This window comes from Psittacula echo (genome assembly GCF_963264785.1).
Source record: "Psittacula echo genome assembly, chromosome: 11".
NCBI lineage: Eukaryota > Metazoa > Chordata > Aves > Psittaciformes > Psittacidae > Psittacula > Psittacula echo.
In genome coordinates, this window is record NC_137746.1 from 11,919,165 (window position 1) to 11,942,365 (window position 23,201).

Consider the following 23,201-nt stretch of genomic DNA (forward strand, 5'->3'; position numbering starts at 1 on the left):
TCGCCCTTTCAGGTGCGCAAAAGGGCTGTACCCGCGTTAAAATACTCGGCGCCAGCGCCCCATGCTCACACGAGTGCGGCCTACGCGGAGGAGGAGCGCGGAGCGGGATGAGGAACCTCGAGAAACCTCAGGGTACCTCAGGGTACCTCAGCTTCCCGCCCTCTGCCTGAAGGAAGGAAGCGAGCAAACCCACCCACCACCTTGACACCCCGAGCACCGCTCCCACCCTCAGCCACACGCTCCCCGCTCGCCTACAACTCCCAGCAAGCTATGCGCGGACTCCTCCTATTGGCTGTGGCCAGCAGGAAGCGATCGCGGGGTGAAGGGTGAGGAGCAGGCGCAGCCGGAAGGAACGGCAGCGGTGGTGGTGCAGGTGTGTGCTGAGGCCGGGAGCGCGCTCGGGGGTGGGCCCGGCCCGGCCGGCGTGAGGCGGCGGCGGTGTCATGGGGGGCGCTGGCTGCAGCCCGGCCCCTTGTGTCAGGGGGTGGGATAGGGCGGACATGACAGAGCCGGGAACGGCTGCGCGGGGCCTGGCTCTGGGGAGGTCGAGATGGGGCTGAAGGGGAGCGTGGGGCAGGCGACGGGGCTTGCTGCACGCTATCCGCGGGGTCCTGGCCGGGTGAGGGGCTGCTGAGGCCCGTGGGTACGCAAGTATGTGCGGCTTCAGCCTTAGTGCAGTGGAAGAGACGTAGTATAGCGCAGTTCCGAGCCGGACCCGGGAGTCTGAGCTTGTCAGTTAACTTACGGGAATAGCATGCTGGCCCCATGCCGCTGTGTAACGCGTGGAAGAAGCATGTACAGGTTGCTCCCCTCCCTGAGGGATAATAAGTTTCCCTCAGGGGATGTCAAGAGTACTTTTAAGTAGAGATCCATTTGCTTATAAGGCATTTCTGCTGTGTTTATTAAGGGCTTTTTCTTTCTCATTTCTAAAAACCTATCCCCTTTAAGGAGCCCAACATGGAAGAGTTTAAAGATGCGAGTTCACCTGAAGAATTACTTAATCACTTAAAGCTTTCTGATCAAAAGAGTTCAGAGACTGGCCCCAAAGATGCACAGAATCCCCAAAATATTGAAAGTGGATGCACAGCATCTTCAGCCAAAGATCTCACAACAGCAGATGAGTGTTTCCATGACTGTCACGACTCCTTTGATGCAAAAGAACCTGTGCTGGATGATGAAGGGAATTTACAGAATGATGAGACTAGCTCAAGGAAGCAGACAGAACTAGATGAAGAATACTTACTAGAACTAGAAAAAGATATGCCAGAGGAAGAAAAACAGGTAATCCAAAGTTCCCGTGTTGAATATAAAAAGATATATTTTCAGTGTCATGTTTCTGAATGGTCTGTGACTGGCAAGAATGTGGACCTCTAAAACTCTCTTATGGGTCTGTTTTTACTGTTCCTAATTTCTTCTTTAGGTAACAAACATTTTGTTAGCTTTCCTTGCTGTTCTTAATCATCACATTCCATTGCAGATTTTTGTCTACTTTCAGCAGTGTGTCAAGGTAGTGTGACTCAAAAGAGATTTTAAGAAACAAAAATACCCCTGTTCCATGTTCTTTAGTTTGTGTGCATTCATTGTTTTCACCTGATTAGCTGCAAGGTGCTTTTCCAAAACTCAAAACAGGTTTTGGGAGAAGTTTCATATCTGAAAAGCTAGCTCATGTAATACAACTAATTTGGATTAACTCTGAAAGTATTCCTATAGATTACTTAAGCTTTAATTGAACGCAAGGCATGAAATACCTTGTTTTGTTTACCTTCAGTGTGGTTACATTGTGCAAAATATTTGGGTAACAAACTGGATAATGTTGTGAGGAATAATAAATAAGTTCTTGGAAGAAATCCAATAGCCTCTGTAATGGTATTTACTCCCCTGTAAGTCTGTGTGAACCAGTTTTTTTGCCCCTCAGTCAGCGTTGTCACTTGACAGCAGTTAGTTTCAAGGTTCTAAGATATTATGGTCATCAAGTAGCTAAAAAAATATGTTTTTTTCTTCCTAACTTGGAGATAACTTATTAAATCACTTCCAGCATTAGACTCTGTTTGCTTGAGTGATGGGGTGAATTTCTGATGATGATTACGTTCTCATAGCAAATAGTGCAAGGCTTGCTACTCATACGTGGATTATTTTTTTCCCCTAATTTTTTTCAACTTTAGTTTGCAGGTAGTGGGGAAGTAAAGACACTAAACTGAAATCTGTGTCCCAACGTACAACTCTTGTAATTATTTTTTTTAAACACTATTTTTGACAAGTTAAATAGCTTCAGAAACAGATCATGTTTCAAAGAACTGATCTGGCCTCTTAAAATCTGGTTGAATTATGCAAGTAAGGAGTTACTTGTACTGAAAGTTGAAATAGTGACAGAAAGTACTTCTGTAGTCTTTGGCATCTGGGGAAAAGATGGAATTCTGATGTATTGTAAATTATATGAAGGGAAGACCTCAGCAAACTTAAATGGTCCTGTTGCCATGAATTGGATCTTACTTTACTAAAGGAAATAAAGTCTTTATTGGAAGGCAAGCTGCACAATTTGGATCATAGGTAACAATGAATAACTGATTATGGTGAAGGAAGGAGGGAATGGAGTAAGGGAATGGTAGCTGACAAGAAGGTAGGCAGCATCTCAGGAAAGCATTACTTCATAGGGGAAAATAGTGTGTTGTGTAGCTCTGTAGTTTTTATTATGGGAACTCCCAAATGACCAAGAACAGTAGAAAAACTATTACTGTAATGGATGAGTACTACTAAAATGAGGCATTTGATGAAAAAGAAGGAGCAAAGGGTCATATCAAATTAGTTTTTAAGTGCTTAAAATAGTATGAATTAATTTATAGGGGCTTATTACTCTTTTGTATAGACAGGCTGATCTTTGCTAATTCAACTGCCTTAGTAAAGCTGGGCCACGCTTTCTTAACTGTTAGCTAGCCCTCACTGTGTTGTATAAGTAAATAAATGCTGGCTGTACCTTGCCCCAAAAAGTTGAAAACAGGGAAGGGCTTGGCAGTGACTAAACTATGTCATGGTCTTACTGTCAGCTACTGTAAATAGGGAATGAGGGGCAGAAATATGCAGAGCTAAGATGTCACAGGTAACCAAACATATTTGTTATAAATCAGTATAGAGAAATTTAATCAAGTTGTGCCTCAAATAGTTCCCTTGCTGGCAGGATGGAATTTCTGACCAAAATATATCAGTGAAGACAAAAAGATAGTTTTTAATCTGTTGTACAAATAGTTACATTAATGTAGAAGTTCCTTGAGATAGAAAAGCAGTATGGGACTAGTGGATGAGGGGGAACATGGAATATAATCTCCTTGAAGTAGGAATGAGTCTAAATGTAACACTTTGCCGCTTGACCTTGTGGAAATCATATCTCTCTCTCTTTCAATTTTGATATCTGTAATATGGGCATAAGGATGCTGGCCAGTTGTAATACTTTGAGATCTAATAATTAATAACGGGGGGCTGGGGAAGGAGGGAGAGGTTATTGGGTAAATCTTTTGCCTCAAAAGAACTTCTGGAGGTCATCTAGTCCAGTGCCCTGCACAAAGATAGACCAAATACATCAGCCAGCCCAGAGCCACACAGGCATCTCAGAGCCTGGGGACTGCGCAGCCTCTCTGGGCCCCTGTTCTAGTGTTTAACTACCTTTGTGATAAAAACATTTTTTCCTTTTATTTAATTGGAATTGCCTTTGTTGCGACTTGTAACCAGTGGGCCTTCTTTTTCTGCATGCCCACAGGAAGAGTCTGTCTTAATTTTCTCTAGTAATGAAGTCTCCCTGAGCCATCTTTTCTTAAGGCTGAACAAACTCAGTTCTCCCAGGCTGTTTGCTTAGGCCGTGGTCCTCAGTGTGCTGACCATCCTGGAGGCCCTCAGGACTCCTGGAAATTGATGTCTTTGTATGGGGGTTCACCAAAACTGGGCACTCTCTAAATACATTCTCTTCACTGCTGAACACAGGGCAGTAATCGCTTTTCCTTGACCTACTCACTACAGAGAAAAAATATTGCATTGCTCTCGCAATCTTGCATCTTTTGCAGTTTAAACAGTCCTGTTTTTCTACTTGTGTTTATTGCTTGTACAACAAGGAGCGTTGTCATCATGAGTCATGATGGGGCTTCTACAGCAGCCTGTAACTTGAAGGCAGCTTGAGAGCTTCATGGACAAAATGCTAAAAGCTAGGAGGAAATTATGCCATAGAATTGAACTTTAGAAAGAGCAGTAGGACTGGAAATTGGGTGTCTTAGTTTTCATGTTGCTCTTGTTTCTGTTGTATTGTTAGGTAATCATTTAATTTTGCACATCAAATTTTGACTTCTGTAAAACGAGCAGAAGAGTGGTGACTGTTCAGTACTTGCAATCAGCTGTGTGGAACTTCATTGAAAGGTGCTATGGGAGTACAAAATAATAACTGTATAAAGCTGGAAAGATTTCCTTAGAGAAAGTATTGAGACAGCTGCAGTTCTCATCTTTCTGTAGGTTTATTTCCAGTGGTATTGAGCAATTGTGCCCTTCAGCTTGATTTATGATTATCCCTAATGAAATGGAAGGATTCCATCTCTTAGTATCACCATAACTATTAGACTGGGAATACTTATATTGTGAACTTTGTTTATGTTCCATAGAGAGCTTTTCAGAGTGGGTTATAGAAATGGTCTTTAAGATACAGCTGTTTTTTTCTTAACAAAATATTGTTGGTATCTCTTAGAAGAAAAGCTTGAGAAATCCAGAAACTAGAGAGGAATTACAAGCTTACAACAATTCTAACTATTGAAGTAGCCCATTTTCATGTTCTTAACCTGCATCACCTTACGTTATCTGTGTAGTAAAACCATTATTCAGGATTATTCCTGAATTGCCTCTCCAGCTTTCCTCATAGTATAAGAAATTGATGTCTACAAATTTTATTTTCAAAAGTGAAGTATTTTCTATATTTTTATTATGAAAAGAATCTGTTAAATGATGCAGCTTTTAAGAAAAAATACTGCAGTTACATTTTAAACCTGCTTCCAATTACTTAAAAGGTCATTGTTGAGAAAGGCAACATGATTTTTCTTTTTTGTTTGGTTAGTTGGGGTATTTTTTTTTTGTTTTCAGCTGGAGCAAATGAGGCAGAAATATTCCAAACTTGTTTATTTGGCTGTTTAGGTTGTGACCAGACACTCCGCAGCAGTGCTGTATTTGCTACTTAGGCAGTCCTTGATCAGTTATTCTCAGCCCCCTGCTGCCTCCTTCATTGTGGTAGCACACCTCTGTGAATGTGCAGTGAACCACTTACAGGGAATGATTCAGATGAAAAATAATGCTGTATTTTTAGATCAAGGGCACCGCTGGTAAAAGTAGACATCAAATGGCAGCCTCATGATCGCATACAAGGGGAGATGGATTTTCGTCAATTACACTGCTTGCCTAAATAAGAAAAACTTCCTATGAACTGTGGTTGCAGCACCAACCATAATCCATGTACTCAAGTCATAAGGGAAGCTGGATTTTAGCCCTGCTCAGATCAAATTTGTGAAGCTACACCTTAATAGTTTGTGGTTTGTTTTGTGTTTTGTTTTTAAACTAAGCCCACTGTTATATTTTAGCAGCTTGGGTTGTTTTGAATGATGTAGAAAAGAAAGTGTCTCATTTAATCTGGAGATGCAAAGACTGATTCTAGTCCTTGCCCTGTGTATTTATGCATATCCCATGTGCAAGCTTTCATGGTAGCAGCTCTGAGTAGAATTCTCACCCATGCAGAAGCTGCTCCAGATATCAAAGAGAGGGAGGAAGCAGTTGTACATTTTCTCTCAATTGTATTTAAAAAGCCCTGTACAGTGAGATTTCTAATTTTAAGCAATAGGAATTGTTTCCAGGGAAATGGCATTGATACCATAAGAAGTCTTCTCTGCACAATGAAGGAAAATAAGAACTTGCAGCAATATTAAGACAGAAACCTGCAAGATGTATTCTTAAAAACAGATGCAGCATAGGGCCTGGTTACTTGCCTGGACTTGCAACTCTGAGCTTTTTAAGAATTAAGCAGCCTGAAATAAAATTCACTTTAAGATTTTGTTGTTTCAAAAGCATGCTGGTTGCTGCCTCAGCAGAGGCACTGAGCAGTAAATTGCTTTTGATGCATTACAGACAGATTTTTCTGGTTAGTTGTCATTGACAGTGATGGCTTTGACGTTGGTCTAGTCTACAGAATTAATCAGAAAACACCCAACAGCTGCTACATGGTAATTGTTTCAGTCTGACCTGGTCCTCTTCTGGAGGGGCACCCATTAATTATGAGTTTATCCAGCAGCAAGATTCTGAATCCCTCATGCTGTTCCATCATGACAGATGTTGTCTTGTTCTTTGGGCCTTGACTGTCAAAAATTTAAGCGCCTGGCCTAGTGAGCTCTTATTTTGGCTATAGAACACTCCGTTCTAGCTGCTGTAAGACCCTGGAATAAATATCTAGTATTCCTCAAAAGCAGTTCCCTTCTTTGGGCTGTTGCGTGTACGTTTGAGCTACAGCTGGTTGTAATCATGCTCAACTTCTATTTTAACACTAGGAAATGTATCAGCAAGACAAGGAACACAGCTCTGGTAGATTCTTGATTAGTATATTTTTTGTAACTCTGTGAGAATTAAGTGAAACTCATCTTTAAGAAATAGAATTTTTGAGCTATGCCTGAGATTCCCTCTCCCTTTTTTCTCCAGAAGTTCTAGGATGTGTTAGAAAATAATGGTCTTAATCAAGAAATTTCCCAAAACTGCTTCCTTCTTCACTCTTTCTTCCCCATGCTTCAGTTTGATGCTATTGTTCTTCCATAAATTACAGCTTCTGTATAGAATTTGCTTTTCCAGAACTGATCTGGAATTTCTTCTGGGATGGCTTCTCAGGTATAGGCATTCATTTCAGCATTTGGTATTTCCTAGTTCCATATATCCAATATAATATAGTAATAGTGACTTTGTCAAAGTTGCTGTTTTTTTCTGTAGTATTGATAGACTAAAAGCTAAGGTACAAAATGGAAGATGGGATACAGCAAAGTAAATTGTATTTTGGAGCAGTCCTTGGACTTGAAGATGGTCTCAGAACTCTTTCCAGGAAGAATTATGTGGTTGGACCAAAAAAAATCCAGATTATTAATACATGAGATAACCCAACTGACTGAGCAGTAGTGAAACTTACGGGTATTTTTTCAGTAATTTATGTTATAAGGAACATATATTTTGTTAATTCACATCAGCATTCAAAATAATTTGGTATAGCAGTAAAACTGGGAATACAGTTGGGTTTTGAAGGTGTCACACGCAGTGAAATATAATAAAAGGTGATCCCCTTATTCAAATGACCTACTTTAATAACCTGAATTCTGTATACAGTACAGCACCAATACTAAATACGCTGTTTTGGTCAAATTAGAGAAAAAGATGGATTGTTAGAGTAAAACTGCCCTGTCCTATAGTTTGCAAAATAGAACAAAACATCCTGTTATATTTTCTGAGTTAATCAAATCTTGAGAAGTGTACCTGTATCTGCTGAAGTAGTTAATTCCAAGTGCTGGTGAAAAGAACTTAGATAAAATTTGGAGTTATATTCCTCCTATGTGATTTATAGTTTGAGTTATATTTTTAAATAAACATAAAAGTCTTTTGTTGCAGTTAAAAGGCATTTTAATTGTTGCATTAAAAGGCAACATCATCATTACCTTCATCTTTCTTTCAGTGCTGGTATCTGATTAAAATTATATAAACTGAATGGAAGGCCTTATATTCAGTTTGCATTTCTCTGGAGGATGCTGATACTGTTATACTGAGATCTTTTCAACTTGTCGTGGTGATGGATTAAATGGTCAGCTCCACTTTTCTGTCTGAGGCTGTTGCCTCTGGAACAGGAGGGACTGGATGGCATGTATTGTCACTCAGGAGTAGTCACAAACTGGCATATTAAACTGTCAAGGATGGATGTGATCTGTTGTCTCTGGAAGTGCTGCTTACAGTTTCAGGAAAAGGTAGTGATTTGGCAGGAGAAAGACTAACTTGTCTTTACCGAAGTGTTACAGGGAGGAAGAGATCAGCCAGTGTTCAGCAGTTCTTATTACTCTGCCTTTAAGTGTAGACGGCAGATTAGGCACGGTTTCCAAGCAACAACTCTAGCAAGATGTGAAAAAGGATTTTTTGAGTGACTACAACCTTACATTGAAATTCAAATCCTTAAATGCATGATACAGCAATAGCTTCACAAAACTGCAGGGGGAAGCAGATCACTACTAATGGATGATTTAGAAATAGAATTGGTATTTGAAGCTGAAAAATATATTCGTTATCTGTTTAAATTCCTCGCTTCCATGCACCCTTTGAACTCCAGTAATTTTAAATTGACTTCTACTTGGTGACCTTACAAAAGGGTATATGAGATGCAGATGTGCATTGTCACACTGTATAAATAGCCTTACAGAGAAGAGAGAGTACACATTTGCTGCTCTTGACAAAACGGGGGCCAAGAACAATTCCCTAGCAAAGTTAAATCAATTTATCAAATAAAATGCATAGGAACAGGCAGAGGAAGCATAGTTGGAAGCATTACAAGCCAAGGGTGTTCATCCTTCAGCTCTCATCAGCTATATTTGAGGATTTCACTTCCAGCTTATTATATTGGTTACGTTTTAAACAGAGAGAATGTGTAGATTTTCTTCTTTAATAGTATAATAATGCTTTAGTACTTCTATTTTTAACGCAGTTTTTTTTGAAGTCCAGGGACTGTATTTGATGGCCTTTCTTTTGAATTGTTTATTGTCAGAAGGTCAAGCTGTCTTTTCTTATTACTTCAGATCAGGCCTTAATCTTCAGTACCTCTTGCTTGCTAGGCAGGTTTATGTTAAAAATCCTTATTTCTTCATAATATGGATGATTGTAATTCAGTGTCCAAATCTGTAAACATTTCTAAATGGATCCTTTGAGAATCTTATTACCAGTTAAATGTAGTTATTTCTTCTAGACTTAAAAAAAATTATTTTTGACTTTGTGCATCAAAAACTAATGCCTCTCTGCCACTTGGAATTGTCATCTTTGTGTTAATAGAATTGGCAAAACCCAATCCTTAATATTTGGCTGTCTATGAAGAGCAGAAAATCATAATAGAGTGTAAATTGGGGAAGTTGTGCCTGACCCCAATGTTGTGTATGAGCAGCCTCAGGGAATGTAGTGGGTCAAGATGTCTTTTCCTTAGGCAGAGCATTCTAGGAGTTCAGTCTGACCTACTTCCCTCCTAAGGAAAGGGTAGCCTGCCCTGCAGCTACTGAAATCTTTTCCTGAAAAACGAAAGGGTGAGGACACTGAAATGACAGTGTGCAGAATTTGTCCCAAGGACAAGTCACTTGCAATTCTTTCACACCGGGCTGATATGATCACAGTAAACTGATGACCAGTCAGTTTGCAATTGTCCATCCAAGCTGGAAATTTAGCATACAGAGTGAGGAGGTTAAGTCTTCTAACAGTGGTTTAGGTTTTGGGTTGGTTTTGTTTGCTTGTGTGTTTTGGTTTTTTTGAGGTTGGCTTTTTCACCCTGAATTTGAATAGAAGACAACATCCATTGGAGTGGTCCTTTCAGGTTAAACGTAAATTCATCCAAAATAGTTGATTTTCACTGCTTTTGTGTTAGGATTTTCTGTTAAAGAAATGTATATATGGAGGAATAGATGATGTATGTATTTCACAAATACACAGTATGCTTTAGAGGGCAGTACATTTAGGATGTGACATGGCAATATGTGTGCTTTTACATTTTGTGGAAAAGGCAGAGGAATTTGCTTTTATGGATAGTCTGCTACTATGTATTGCTTAGGGGTTATGCTTCAGATGCAAATCCAGAATGATGCATGAGACTCTATAGACTTTACCTTTATATATAAACTTTAGCTGTAGACTTTACCTTTGTGAAAAATACGGTGAAAACTTCTACAATTTGGATCTTAAAGGACAGCCTGAAAGCCGTCATACAGAAATATCTTGAAAACGTTGGTCAGGCTGTAACAGAAATACTGGTTTTGAAGCAGGACTGCATTGCTTGCATTGCTGCTTTCCTGAGTAAGCTGCAAAGCCATATACGGTGTTCTTAACAATGCTGCTGGCTTCTGAAACATGCTTAGACAACACCTTTTCTGGTCAAATAGTCAGAAGTGACCGCAAAACTGTCACTGACATTTGAGTGCCTCTAACAGTTATGTGACTAATAGCCTCTGTCCTTCAAGTTTGATTTGCAGGCAAGAGGACATGCCAAGGAACAGGCTCTCAGAGGAGGAGCTGTTGTATGAATCATCAGCTTCCCAGTGTGATGGTTGTTAAACTCTTCTGTTGCTCAGAACTTTCATCTGCCCATGTTTCCCCAGGGAATATGGCCATACAGCCACCTTGGTCTTTCTCTGTGCTGTTCGAGGTCACAATCCTCTTGGCTACCTGAGAAGGAATCCCACGATGGAAGAATTTTCCTTTTACTCTTTTTTAGGATAAAGCTTATTCTTCTGAAGTCTTCTTGCTGCAAATCACCTTTTATATTAGCATTTAATACTTACCTGGGGTAAACGTGTAACATTTTGTAATAATTTTAAGAGAATGAAACAACATCATGATAGTATAGGTAAAGCTTTTCATCCAGTTTTCCTTGATTTTAGTGTTTCTTCGTCAGGAGTACTGTGACCATGCTGCAGCTGTCATTTCATACAGGAGAAGCTCTTTCGTTACTGTAGGGTTGTAACTACCTTATGCAATAGTGAATCAGTTAATGGCACTTAAAGGCCGGTTTTAAGTAGGTCATGAGCAATGAAGTCGGTAGGGCTGGTGTTTCAAACATTTCTTTTCTTGAATGAGGCTTGTCTATGCAGATCTTTGAAGTTTTCCAGTAGGATCATCCTCTCTAAACCTGTTCTGTGCTGAAATCTGGCTGCTTTGTTCACTGGTATGAAAATCGTACCAGTTCTGTTGCGCTTTCATTATATGCATTCAAGATCTTAAAAATTTCTTTCTGTAGAGGGCTGACTGTGTGTGGCAGTGGCCTTACTGGAGCTGTACTGTCTGGCACTTGGGAAGTTTGGGAACAGCTTTCAAATGTAGTTAAGCACTCCCTGCGCTGAATAGCAGAATCCCGCATATATGAATTTGTGCTTGTGTCCTAAGTGCCTAAATTTGTTTGTATGCTCATATTTAGAAAGCACCAACTGGCTTGTGTACATTGGTGTGAGTGACATTGTGGAAGAACTGCTGTAGGTTTCTCAATCCATGCTGGAGGCAAGCCAGTTTCTACATAGTGTGTTTTGTCTGACCTATGTTTTCTTTGATTTTATTTTTTAAATATGAGAAGTAATGAGTATTAGAAAACATATACTAGGCAATAGGAAAAAAATTATTGATCTAGGCATATATCAAAAGGGTCAGATGATACTTTGCTGTGTAATTTTGTGTGTCATAACTGAATGTCATTCTGCTGAGCCTTGTTTTCAGAGCATTGTGATTTGTTATTACTAAGATGGTGACAATGGCCAGGTGAATTAATTTCTAAACCTAATAAAAGCAAGAGGAGAGAACCTCTGATTTTGTATTGTTTGTCAGCTACTTGGCATCGCTGTGAGATGGTGCAGCGCTCTACAAAGAGTACTATATTTAGCTGTTTCCAAGGAGATGTTCTGTGCGATATTGATAATTGCATTAATCCTTGATTTACACAATCTGCAGGAAGGGAAACTGCTCCTTTTCCTAGTGCTGGCTTTTTAATTGCTCAATGAGCTGTAATTTACAGACACCTTGATGCAAATCCTTTGTGTATGCATGTGTGTTGAGGGCAAAACCAGTGGTAAAATGATCATTTTTCTACCATAGAAATGATTTGTGAACATGAGCATTGCTTTTTGATGTTACTGTCTGGCTTATACTGCTTTGTTTTTACTTGTGTGAGGTATGTGTGCATGTGAAAGGCTTCCATTGTAAATAGATTGAAGAGATGGCTTGGTGACATCCTGTGTTTTCTGTGTTAAAGGCTAAGAGCATTCATGTCAACTTCACTACTGCCAAGAGTACTGTTAAGATATTCATGGTTGAAAACACAACTCTGCTCAGCATGTGCAATTTTCACTGTATAACAGAACAATCTTCCTGTCTCTAGGTCTGATGTTTAGTCACTCACTGCGTAAGAAATTTTTCAGCACAGTATCATCCGTGGACCTGTTTCTAATGCAGTCAGCTCAACATGCTTTGTGCTTGTGACTATGAATTCCAAGGAAACCCTTAAGCCCTCGTCTAAAATATATTCTACATAGTTGACCTGCACTGGTTGAATTAAATTGAGTTGGAAAAGAAGGAGCAAACAGCCAGCTAAAAAGCTAATGTCTTAGTTTAAACCATGTTATTCACTATGAATGCTCTTTCTGCATTTTGTTGTCCATGAATTGGAGCTTTTTAATTGCCTTGTTGTTCTACTGCAGTGTTTCATGGATATATAAAGTGTATCATGTCACAGTGACTACAAGCAAGCGATCTTGGTGCTACTTAAAATTCTTCAGGTTCTATTTTATTCTGATTTCCATTCATACTTTATTTGGAACTGCAGCTGACCTACTTGTTCATTTCAATTAAATACTTTGAGACATTGTCTTTTTTTTTTTTTTTTTGTAGAAAAGGAGAAAGGAGAGCACAATGCTGAAGGAGAAAGGAAATGAGCAGTTCAAGAAAGGAGGTGGGTTGATAATCTTTTAACACCATGTGGATGTTAGAGAATCTTAATTAATACTTAGGTGATGTAGAAAACTCACAGGAAGATTTCACACTTATCCTTATTCAGATATATCATCTGTATCATTTTTCATCCAGCTCTAGAGAACAGAAGGAAATAGGAGACCTCCTTAAGAGTTAAGTTGAAATCACAAAGACTTGGATTACTAAAGCAGGGTTTTCATGAAAGCTAAGTGTTTAAATCTAAGAACATGATACAGAATTGACTTCTTTCTAGTGCCAGGATTTGTTTTGCTAATCAAAAAAGGCTTCCGCTAGGCTCTGAGTTTTGCTGATGTGTGTGCTCAGAATTGATGCAGGACTCAGTGGTTCAGTAGCTCTCATATCTTTCTTTGTACGTGCTTCTTTTTCTCCACTGGCTCTATCTGTTACACATTTTATTTGTGTGTGTGTATATATATATACAGACATCTATATAGCCTGGAGAAGAGAAGGCTGCATGGAGACCTCATAGCAGCCTTCCAGTATCTGAAGGGGGCCTACAAGGATGCTGGGGATGGACTCTTCATCAGGGACTGTAGTGACAGGACAAGGGGTAATGGGTTAAAACTTAAACAGGGGAAGTTTAGATTGGATATAAGGAAGAAATTCTTTACTGTTAGGGTGGTGAGGCACTGGAATGGGTTGCCCAGGGAGGTTGTGAATGCTCCATCCTTGGCGGTGTTCAAGGCCAGGTTGGATGAGACCTTGGGTGGCATGGTTTAGTGTGAGGTGTCCCTGCCCATGGCAGGGGGGTTGGAACTAGATGATCTTAAGGTCCTTTCCAACCCTAACTATTCTATGATTCTATATACACGTATGTACATCTATATGTACTTCATATACATATACAATATAATATATAGAGATGTACACACACGTATACATGTAACACAAATACATATATTAAAAAATCTAGAGGTATGTACTTTTCTAGTTTATGCCAGAACTGGACGTGTTCTGAACATAACAGAAGGGTTGACCTCAGTAATAAATAACTGTATGTTGTTTGTAACCATGCTGAACTCAGGACACTGTACCAATACTTTTAATTAAAAAGGTGGAAGTGATTTCGACACCTGCCTTTCATTTAATGTTCTGGTGGATAGAGATTTCACAAAGAAACCGGGAAATGCAGATCCATGCTTTCTTCAATCAGCAGGGACATAACCAAGTAACTTCGCCTTTCTAGAAATATATCCTGATAACCAGACAGTGGCCTTTCTATTGGAGGTCTCTTACTGTGTGCTAAAAAAGCAAGATTCCTGGGGAATGATTTACCAATTCAGGCGAACATCAGAGCAGGCAGAAGGGAACTGCTCAGACCATGAAAGCAGCAAACCTGTAGTTTTGGCTGAATCATCCTGTGAAGTCTTACCCTTCACATGTAGTCTCTTCTTGACAAATTCTTTGGCAGATCTTTTCAGTGTGCCTGTGCCTGCCAGAGTGCTTACTAATGAGAAATACACAACCTTTTAAGCACCTGGATGGTCACTAGCTAATGTGCACATCAAGAATTGCTCTGTTTTGAGGCCAATGAACTTGTCAGCTGGCAGGGCATTGTTCAGTCCTTATAGGCCCTTTTCACTCTTGACTCTGTCTTTATTGGAAACCATATAACTTCATAATCCCACGTGGTTTGTCACTGGTCCTTGCTTTAAACCAGACTTGATGATGGATGACCTTCAGGTGATAATGAGTTTGTGGTGACTGAGCTTGAAGTCAGTCCTTGAAGATGATGTGGCAAATGAAATATCCCTATAACTGCTTTGAACAGATATCATCAGTGCAATGATGTTTTTCAGCACATGATTCCTTTCAGATCAAGGATATGCTTAATCTAAAGTGATTCTACCTCTAAGGCTGGTACTCAAATAGAATGAAACAATTTCAAGGATAAGAATTATATGCACATTGTGCTGCACTTGTTACATTAAGCTCAGTACTATATTTCTGCTTTTAGAAAGGTGTTGATTTTAAAATAATGAATTGTCATTGATCTATGTACTACTTAGTAATGTAGTTTGTCTGAGAGCAGCTACCGATTCTGCTTTTAATAGTGCATCATATACTGAGAAGTGCTTCCAAAGAAATCTTAGCCATGTGGTTCACTGACTGTACTGGAATTTGAAATAAATGGTCTGTTTTAGTCTTTTTTGCTATTGCATCTGCAGACTTTGGAGAGGCAGAAGACTCTTACACGAAGGCTCTGCAGATTTGTCCAGCCTGCTTCCAAAAAGATAGGGCTGTTTTATTTTCAAACAGAGCTGCTGCAAAAATGAAACAGGTGAATATTTTTTTTTATTTTATGAAATACTATGTATTGATTATCTGACAAATGCAGTAATGAAATCATTAGGGGTGTATGAAGGAGGGCAAAGAATAAAGCTGTTTGCTCAGTCTGTCATGCTCCCAGTAGAAATGCTCTTGGTTTTACTGAGGATGAATACAAACCTGTTCCAGTTGCCACTGGAACAGCTGTTCAAAGTTGCTCTGGTGCATTATGTTTAAAACACTAATTTTGCTTTCATTTGCTCTGTTTTAATGAAATTCAAAGTTCATGTCTTCAAGCATGTTCAGTGTATGCAGACCATGTATGGTTTAGAATTATAGCTAGTTAGTGGTTTGGTTTTTTTCCTAAAAGCCTGGATTGTCATATACTTGTCATTATTTAATTTGCTCAAATGCTTTGAGGCATAAGCAGGACTTCCTAACTTTATTAATTGGCTTTATTAATTCAGTTAGTCTGCTTCCTACACAGTTCCTTTATAACAGGTCAGGCCTATGTAGTAGCGCATGGTCTAGATAGAATGGCTATGGCTTTCTTGCTGTGTTTTTTATTCCATGACCAGGGACAAGGAAAAAAATTGAATAAACTGTAAACTGAGAAACCTCCCCGGAATCCAGATGTTAACTATTCATATCACTGGGAAAATAATCCAATAGTCCCCAAAGGAACCCAGGGTGACAAAAGAACTGTGCATGTACTAGTGTATCTCACCAGTATTGGTCAGTGAAACTTGACAGACTGATACATTACTCTGAAAATGGATTCATGTTATTAATATTATGAATAGCTTCTCCATTAAATTTGTTCTTCCATATCTGCTGCACCCGTTTGCTTTGCAGTACAGTAGAAGCTTGTGAGGCAGATTTTGTTTTATGGAGAAGATAGTTCCTTGGGTGTAGAGAGATTACAGCTACTTAGATCAATGATACAAGCACAGAATAGCGGGATGTTTTATTTATATTTTTTAAGCCCTTTTAGTTTGGATGAAAATAGGATCTCTGTCTCAGCTCTTTTGCTTGCTTTCTTGTTTCATTACAAGCAGATTGCCTGGCTCTCATCTTCTAACTATGGTTGTCTGGGTGCACTAAAATCTTGTCCCTACCACTTCTGGAAGTCTCACGCATTGTCCCTATTAGCAAAAGCTGTATTAGTGCTAAAGGCAGTGTCTGCTTTCCAAATGCCTTAGCTCATACAGACAAGAATTTATCTGTGATTCTTGGGAAATGCCTATTCCAACCCCTTAATTAATTGACAAAGGTAGAGAAGCTGTAGCTCAGCTAAGCCAAGGCCTGCAGATGTGACTCAGCCTTTTGACTGGAGCCTGCTGCCGGCTGCGCAGCGCAGGCAGATTAGTGGGGCAGCCCTGCAATTTGAACACTGGCAGCCTTCATAGAGAGGAAGCTAATCACTGGTGAAGAGCTTTGCATCAGAAGCAGTGGTTTAAAAAGCCTTGATTACATGAACATCCCAATTCCTTGGAATGCCAAACTTTTTTGCTTGCAATTGTACATAATCTGTTTTGCAATAATTTCCAAATAGAGCTTTAATATAGCAAAAATATTTTGTGTTCTAGGACAAGACAGAAGCTGCCCTAAGTGACTGCAGCAAAGGTATGACTTCTTTCCTGTGTGCTGCTTTTGTGCCAGATCTTTCATGCATAAATTATGCCATTTAGTGCCTTACTGCAGTGCTGTAAATTCGGGCATACAGGTCTTTAAAGAATTTAAAGAAAAGCTGTGATGGGAGACACCTGAATCTAGCCTTATTTATAGTATTTATTTTGTAAAATGTCTATCTTTTCTTGTCAGAAATAATTTACTTTCTATTCTCTTGTGCCAATAAGGCTGCTGTTTGTACTTCTTCATAGGAAAGTCTTTATTATGGAAGCTGTTTCCTTATACCTGCTATTTTAAACCTGCACTCACCTGCCATTCCCCCTCCAAATCTTGGTTTAATCCCAGATTCCAAAGAACCATGAGGCCTTACATAATTAAAAGTATCATCAAGTCCCTTTTATGCATGGCTTTTGCTTTATCACAAGGGCTTATGCTCTCCTGTTCTTGTTCTGTGTAGTTTTCTCCCTGCAACTTGTGGCGAAATCATTTCAGCTGTGCATTGTTTTATTGCTGCCACCCACTCATCCGTGCTCAAGTATTTGTTAAACTCCCTATGACAGCTGGGGAAAGTATTCCAAATCCCCAATCAGAAAACTGATCCAGTGGCTGCGTGCCAGTGCTGCTTGTACAGTAAACAGGAGTTTGTACATGCTCAAAGTACTGTTGAAGGTAACAAATTCTAGCTGGCCTCTGCATTTTGGGGGTTTCCTTGTTTTGGTGGTGGTGCATTTTGAAAAACACTTCTGATTATGTAGTGGCTAAAAGGCACTGGCTCTGCTTTGCAGCAGTGAGACTTAACCTACCAGCGCTTGACATTCCCCAGGGACTTTGCTTACAAACTGCAATGCAACACTTGGAGCACAGCAGAGCAATTCACACTAACCTGCAACTTGCTGACTGCAGCATTGTCTTTGTCCTTCCAGAAGGACTGAGCTAGAATATTTAGCTAAATAATCCTAGATTTATATGGCCCGAGAACAGTTAGTAATTATCAAATGGGCAGTCCCTCATATTCCCTCTTTCTGTGATTAAAAAATTGATTAAGAAATTTTTGAGAAATTACCGTTTGCAGATTACTGTTAAATTCAGCATTCAGTCTTAACTGCATCTGTACACAGGGCTGCCAAGGGAATAAGGAGAGGAAAAGCTTAAATTCAGTCAGTATGCCCCCCTGCTAACTTGTAGAGCTAATATAACTGTGGAATCCCAACCCAATTTTGACTGCTTGATACTAAATTCAGAAGAACACCAGAAGTTCTCCTGGAGTTTGTCTCATCTTGAACTGAGAGAAGCAGAAAAATGCTTATTTTCCTTGCTCATCATAAGTATATTTAACTCTAGTTGTAATCCAATGATATATGCTTATTAAATATACAAAAGCTGAAAAATATCTTACAGGTCCTTAAAATTTCTGAAGCATGAACGAAAATATAGTATTGCAAAATTAAATGTTTGTGCATTATAAATCACTTCTATCTGTGATAGATTGTAGACTTTAAATGAAACATGATAATTTGCATTAGACTTTCACAGGCAGACATATGCCTTTCTGAAATATTACTTAGCTTTTAAACTGACTCTCCTTGATTCTAAGCTGCATTATAAAGATGACTGTTAAGAGTGTAATACACACTTAAGAATTCATTTGAAGGGTGTAGAAATGTTTCAAACAAAATCCTATGCTTTGTTTTTGTTTTCTAGCGGTGGAATTGGATCCTAACTATATTAGAGCTTTGCTGAGGAGAGCAGAACTATATGAAAAAACAGAAAAACTAGATGAAGCTTTGGAAGATTATAAGGCAGTCCTAGAAAAAGACCCATCAGTTCATCAAGCCAGAGAAGCATGCATGGTAAGCCTTTTTAGTGTACTTTGGCTTCACTTTAAGCGAAGGTCTTGTCTCCTTTTCCTGTGCACACACACACACCATTCTAGTTTTCTGACTGAGGGTGTTGATCGTATTTTTGCATGTTCTAGAAAAGGTTGCCCAAACCAATCGTGCATTTTAGTAGCCATCACTTCAATACGGATCTGCAGTTTGGAGATCAGATGCAATTCTTGCTGGCTGTTTAATTGTTTGGAGTCCTGTTTTCAATAGAATTATTTCCCTGATTGGTAAATCTGCAGTTGAATGCCTTTATGGCATAATTATAAAATAATTACTTTCTTTTTTTACTACTTGATTATGTAATTTTGGCAAAGAACAGGATTCCATCAGTCTGTATCTATGTTTGTATCTACTTTAAAGTGTTGATATTTTTGTTTCTTCATTTAGCTGTTTTCTGTTCTTGTTCTTTGCTATGTCTTATGTGTGTATTGGCCACTTAAGAGTTATTTTACTAATAGTGACTGAAGTCTACTATTAGTCTTCAAAAACTTAGCCTTTCACTTGAAGAACAAGGCCCTTTATGGTTGCTAACAGCAGTCTCTTCTGAATTCAGTTACTTTATTCATTCTTCAAAAAAGAATTAAAGAGATCTGCTGCTCAGTACCATGTTCCAGTGTCCATTTTCACCACTTCCAATCAAATCACAAATACTTCAGGATTTAACATTTATTGCAGAATCTTTGCCATATCTCTACAAGTGTAAGGAAATGCTTTAAAAGCTTCCTTTGCCTTTCGAATGTGTCAGCTTGGATGAAAAAAAGGTAACCCCCATGCACTTCGTGAAACCCCAATCTAACATGTAGATAATCCCTAGTCAGTGGGGATTTAAAGCCACTGCCACAGCCTGCTGATCTGAGGTTTCAAATAACTCTTTGTGGAACCAGCAGGAAGTGATTTTTCTAGCAATACTTAGGATGTTAATGCTCAGTGTGGAAAATAGCTGTGGATTTGACAAGTTCAGAGGGTCTTTTCACAAGGGTAGCAAGAAAGGAAATTTATTTTGTGCAGAAAGCTCCTATGACAGGCTGCTTGCTGTTCTGATTTTTGAAAAGAGGTTATGAAGGCTCTATTGAAAGCACAAATGTCCTAGAGATGTAGCTAGATAGCCTGTGGTTTTGAAGGAACACTAATGCTAATGAAAGGTAGCCACTATAAAGAAGTACAGTGGTGATCACTTTTTATCAAAGTGGGAGCTTCAGGTCATCTGGTAAATGGATGCTATTTTGAAATGTAATTCTTATTTGGACATCCAAATCCTTATGCCAATACCTGACTTTATATCCAGTTAAATTTTCAAAGGGTGTCATTGTTTTAGTTCAGCTTCACATCAGTGAAATCATTTGCTTCATCTGCCAGTTTATCTCTAAAACCACTTTGAATATGTTGATGCAGAAGTATTTTTAAAACACAGGTTTGCTTTAATTCTTCATTTGGGAAAATAAATCATTAGTAGTGATTTCCTCCCTCCCCCCTCCTTTCCCCATACTATGGTTTTGGAAGTGACAGATTAGAAACTGCTTTTATAGCGTATTAGGCAAGAAGCCTTGCCTGAAATTACTTCCTTTGGGACTGGATCAGTTGCCCTGATGGCAGAAAAATATTCTGCTTAACTGTGTAACTCCTGTTAATGGTAAGGGTTTCACAGAACAGCTAAACTGATGTACTAACTAACTGCTGCTTACAAAGCTGTCCAGTTGCTTTCCTTGTGCTAGCCCTGCTACTAGCTCATGTCTGGCCCTAGGGGATGGCTGGTTCTATACATGAGTCTGTTAGACAGCTAACTATGCTAAAAAGAAAAATAGCAACAACCAAAAAGCCCCAAAGCAAATACTTACATAGTTGGCTTTTTGCAGTCAGATAAGTCCTGCTGCAAATACTAGTGAGAAGGAAAGATGTGGTCAAGGCAGTACAGGAATTGAGGCCATCCTTTTTGGCAGCACCCATGGACAAGGTCGGTTTACTGTACTGTGAAACAACTCTGATGCTTGTTGCGTGCACCTAGTTGAGAGCAGGAGAGCACTTTATCACCTAGCTCTTGGCAGTGGCTCATTAAATGACAAGCTTGTCAAACATCATTACTGCACGGGTAGTGACTGTGATGGGTCCATCACAGTCTAGACAAGAGTATTTGTGTTGGCCTTTTTTATAGTCTCCTAGCTGAGACTATGGTTTATTTGGTCCAGGAGTTCAGCCAATGAGTCTGCTGACTTTTCTAAAGGAAAGGATGGGATTTACTTTCTGTAGCTTGTAGTCCTTTTAGCATTAGATCAGCTCCAGAGTGAGACCTGGAGTAATCTAGCCAGTTACTTGGTAGAATAGTACTTGCGTATAAGGAACGTGTTTTAGCAGCTCGTCATACAAAGAACAACTATGAACATCGTACAAATTGTTATGAAGCACCAGTCAGACTCCACAGATTAAGACTTGACAGTGCTGTTCTTCTTCCTGGCCATCTTTCAGGAATGTTTTAGAACAATCTGTAATGTATTCTTAATTTTTATAGCTGGGAAGTACAGAGGTTGACTGTTAACACCTACCTTCTGCTTCTTGACCTCATTTGACTAGGCAGAGGCTTTAGGCTCACATGTGGTGCAGAATACTTTGTACAAAATGCCCTCAATTTACACTGCAGTGGGATTCTGCCCCTGGGTTGGTCCTGTTCTTTGTCAAGGTGCAGGTAGAAGCAATCTTTTGAGACTGAAACTTAAAATGCCCCTCTTAAAAAATGGTTAAGGAAATACTGACAGCTAGTTCTACACTTGTTAGAATATTCATAGTAAATCTCTAAATTTCATAATACAAAAAACCAATTCCAGCTCTAATGTTGACTCCACATATGTGCTTAACATATCTAATGTGTAGGAGACTAAGGAGCTTTGCTTTACTGTAAGGTAAAGTGCATTGCTCTCTGCAGTGTTTCTCTGCAGTGTTTTTTCCCCCTCACTGGTAATGGAAATGGTGCATCAAGAGAATCTGCAAATTAGCTTCTTTCACTGTGACAGCAAATCTTTCTCCTTCCTGTAGAGAATATATAGAAAATATTTCACATGCTGCTTTAGGGAATGTCATGATCTTGCTAAATGGCAGTTTAAAAATACTAAACGCAGAGTATTTCTTTGCTTTCATTCCTGATTTGGTAACTTCTTTAAAATTTCAGTACTGTTTATACTGCAGGAGTACAGTGCTAGTATTTTGATTTAAATCTTGGTCTCACTTCAGTTACTTTTACATCTTCAATGCTAAATTAAACAGTTTGAAATGGTAATGTTTTGTGGACATATAATCCCTACTGATGCTTTCCCAGAAAGTATTTAATTACACAGGATCAGTCTATATAGGATCAATCTTTAGGTTTTGTTTTTAGCAGGTGGCTAACAGTGTTGTGTGAATTTTAGCTTCAGCACAGTTTCTGAGGGATTGGCAGGCAAGATAAACTTATTTGCCAAAAGAAGCTGCACTTTGAGATAAGGACAGCTATTTATCTGGTGTCTGTGACACTTACAGACACCTTCCTGTAGATAACTAACCGTGCAAATACATTTCTGGAGTGAGAAATGCTGAGTCTTTCTAATACAAGTATTGAGACAGACAAAACATTGAGTATGTATTTCAGATCAAGGATATGTATCTTCATTTCCTGCCAAAGCCTTATGTCCAAATGTGAGAGAGACATGCTATGTATGCCAAACTTATCCAAGATACAGCAAATTGCACAGGCACAGTGCAAACTGAATTTAGAGCCTGGGGATATTCACACATGTTTTCATGCAGGCAGCTTAGGTACAGATCTGCACCCAACTTAATAAGCCCCTCTGGGTCAGCAGGATTCAGATGAGGTCTGACTGGGCTAATTAGATCTGGCTCACTGGTGGTGGTGCTGGGCCTGGCTGGTTTCAAGCTTAGCTTGTATATATGTGTGTGTATATATATATATATGTATATATGTGTGTGTGTGTATATATATGTATATATGTGTGTGTGTATATACATATATATACACACACATGTATATATGTACATATGTATATATATACATATATATATGTATATATATGTATAGCCGCAGTCTATTCCTTAGCACTTGTTTTTCTGTTGTTATTTTTTCCTGGGGTATACTACCTGTCTTCCCCACCACTATAGAAAATGAACTGTATTTGCCTGTGTTCACCAGTGTATCCTGTGTTGAAGAGGAATAGCCAGGCAGCCTTGTCCATGGGCTTTTTCTTGAGGTGAACAACTCACTTCATTGTGGCAATGGTATCAGAATGATAGATCTATCCATGGCGACTGGAGCTGTAAATGACAAGAAGACACAAGCTTAGGAGATTAATTCTTTAACGATGTTGAGAAGCCAGTTATCACAAGGGAAGTGTAGCTGGAGTGAATTACCATAGTCTGCAATTGTAATTAGTTTACTGGTAGCACCATTACAATAGATTTGTCTTATTTGTGATGACCTTCACAAGAAGAGACTGCATAGTTATTCATATAACTGCATGCTGAACTGCCAGAATTACACAGTAATAAGCATAGTATAAAAGCTTGAAGTAGTACTGCTGAAAAATATGAGAAAGGATGTGTAAAAAGTGACTGTCATTTGTAATATATTTTGGTTTAATGTTGTATTTAATGGATGTATAGAAAATGCAAAATTTAATTATA

At 39.0% G+C, this 23,201-nt stretch overlaps 1 protein-coding gene across 1 annotated transcript in view; it reads left to right on the forward strand.

The window, feature by feature from the left end:
* Window positions 1–307: 307 nt before the first annotated feature.
* TTC1 (tetratricopeptide repeat domain 1) overlaps window positions 308–23,201 on the forward strand; it is a 30,462-nt gene continuing 7,568 nt past the window's right edge. The window contains exons 1-6 of the mRNA XM_080626974.1: window positions 308–373; window positions 949–1,281; window positions 12,652–12,712; window positions 14,922–15,034; window positions 16,611–16,647; window positions 18,355–18,503. Of these exons, the coding sequence (XP_080483100.1) occupies window positions 958–1,281; window positions 12,652–12,712; window positions 14,922–15,034; window positions 16,611–16,647; window positions 18,355–18,503 (684 nt within the window). The 5' untranslated portion in view covers window positions 308–373; window positions 949–957. The remainder of the gene's footprint in view (window positions 374–948; window positions 1,282–12,651; window positions 12,713–14,921; window positions 15,035–16,610; window positions 16,648–18,354; window positions 18,504–23,201) is intronic.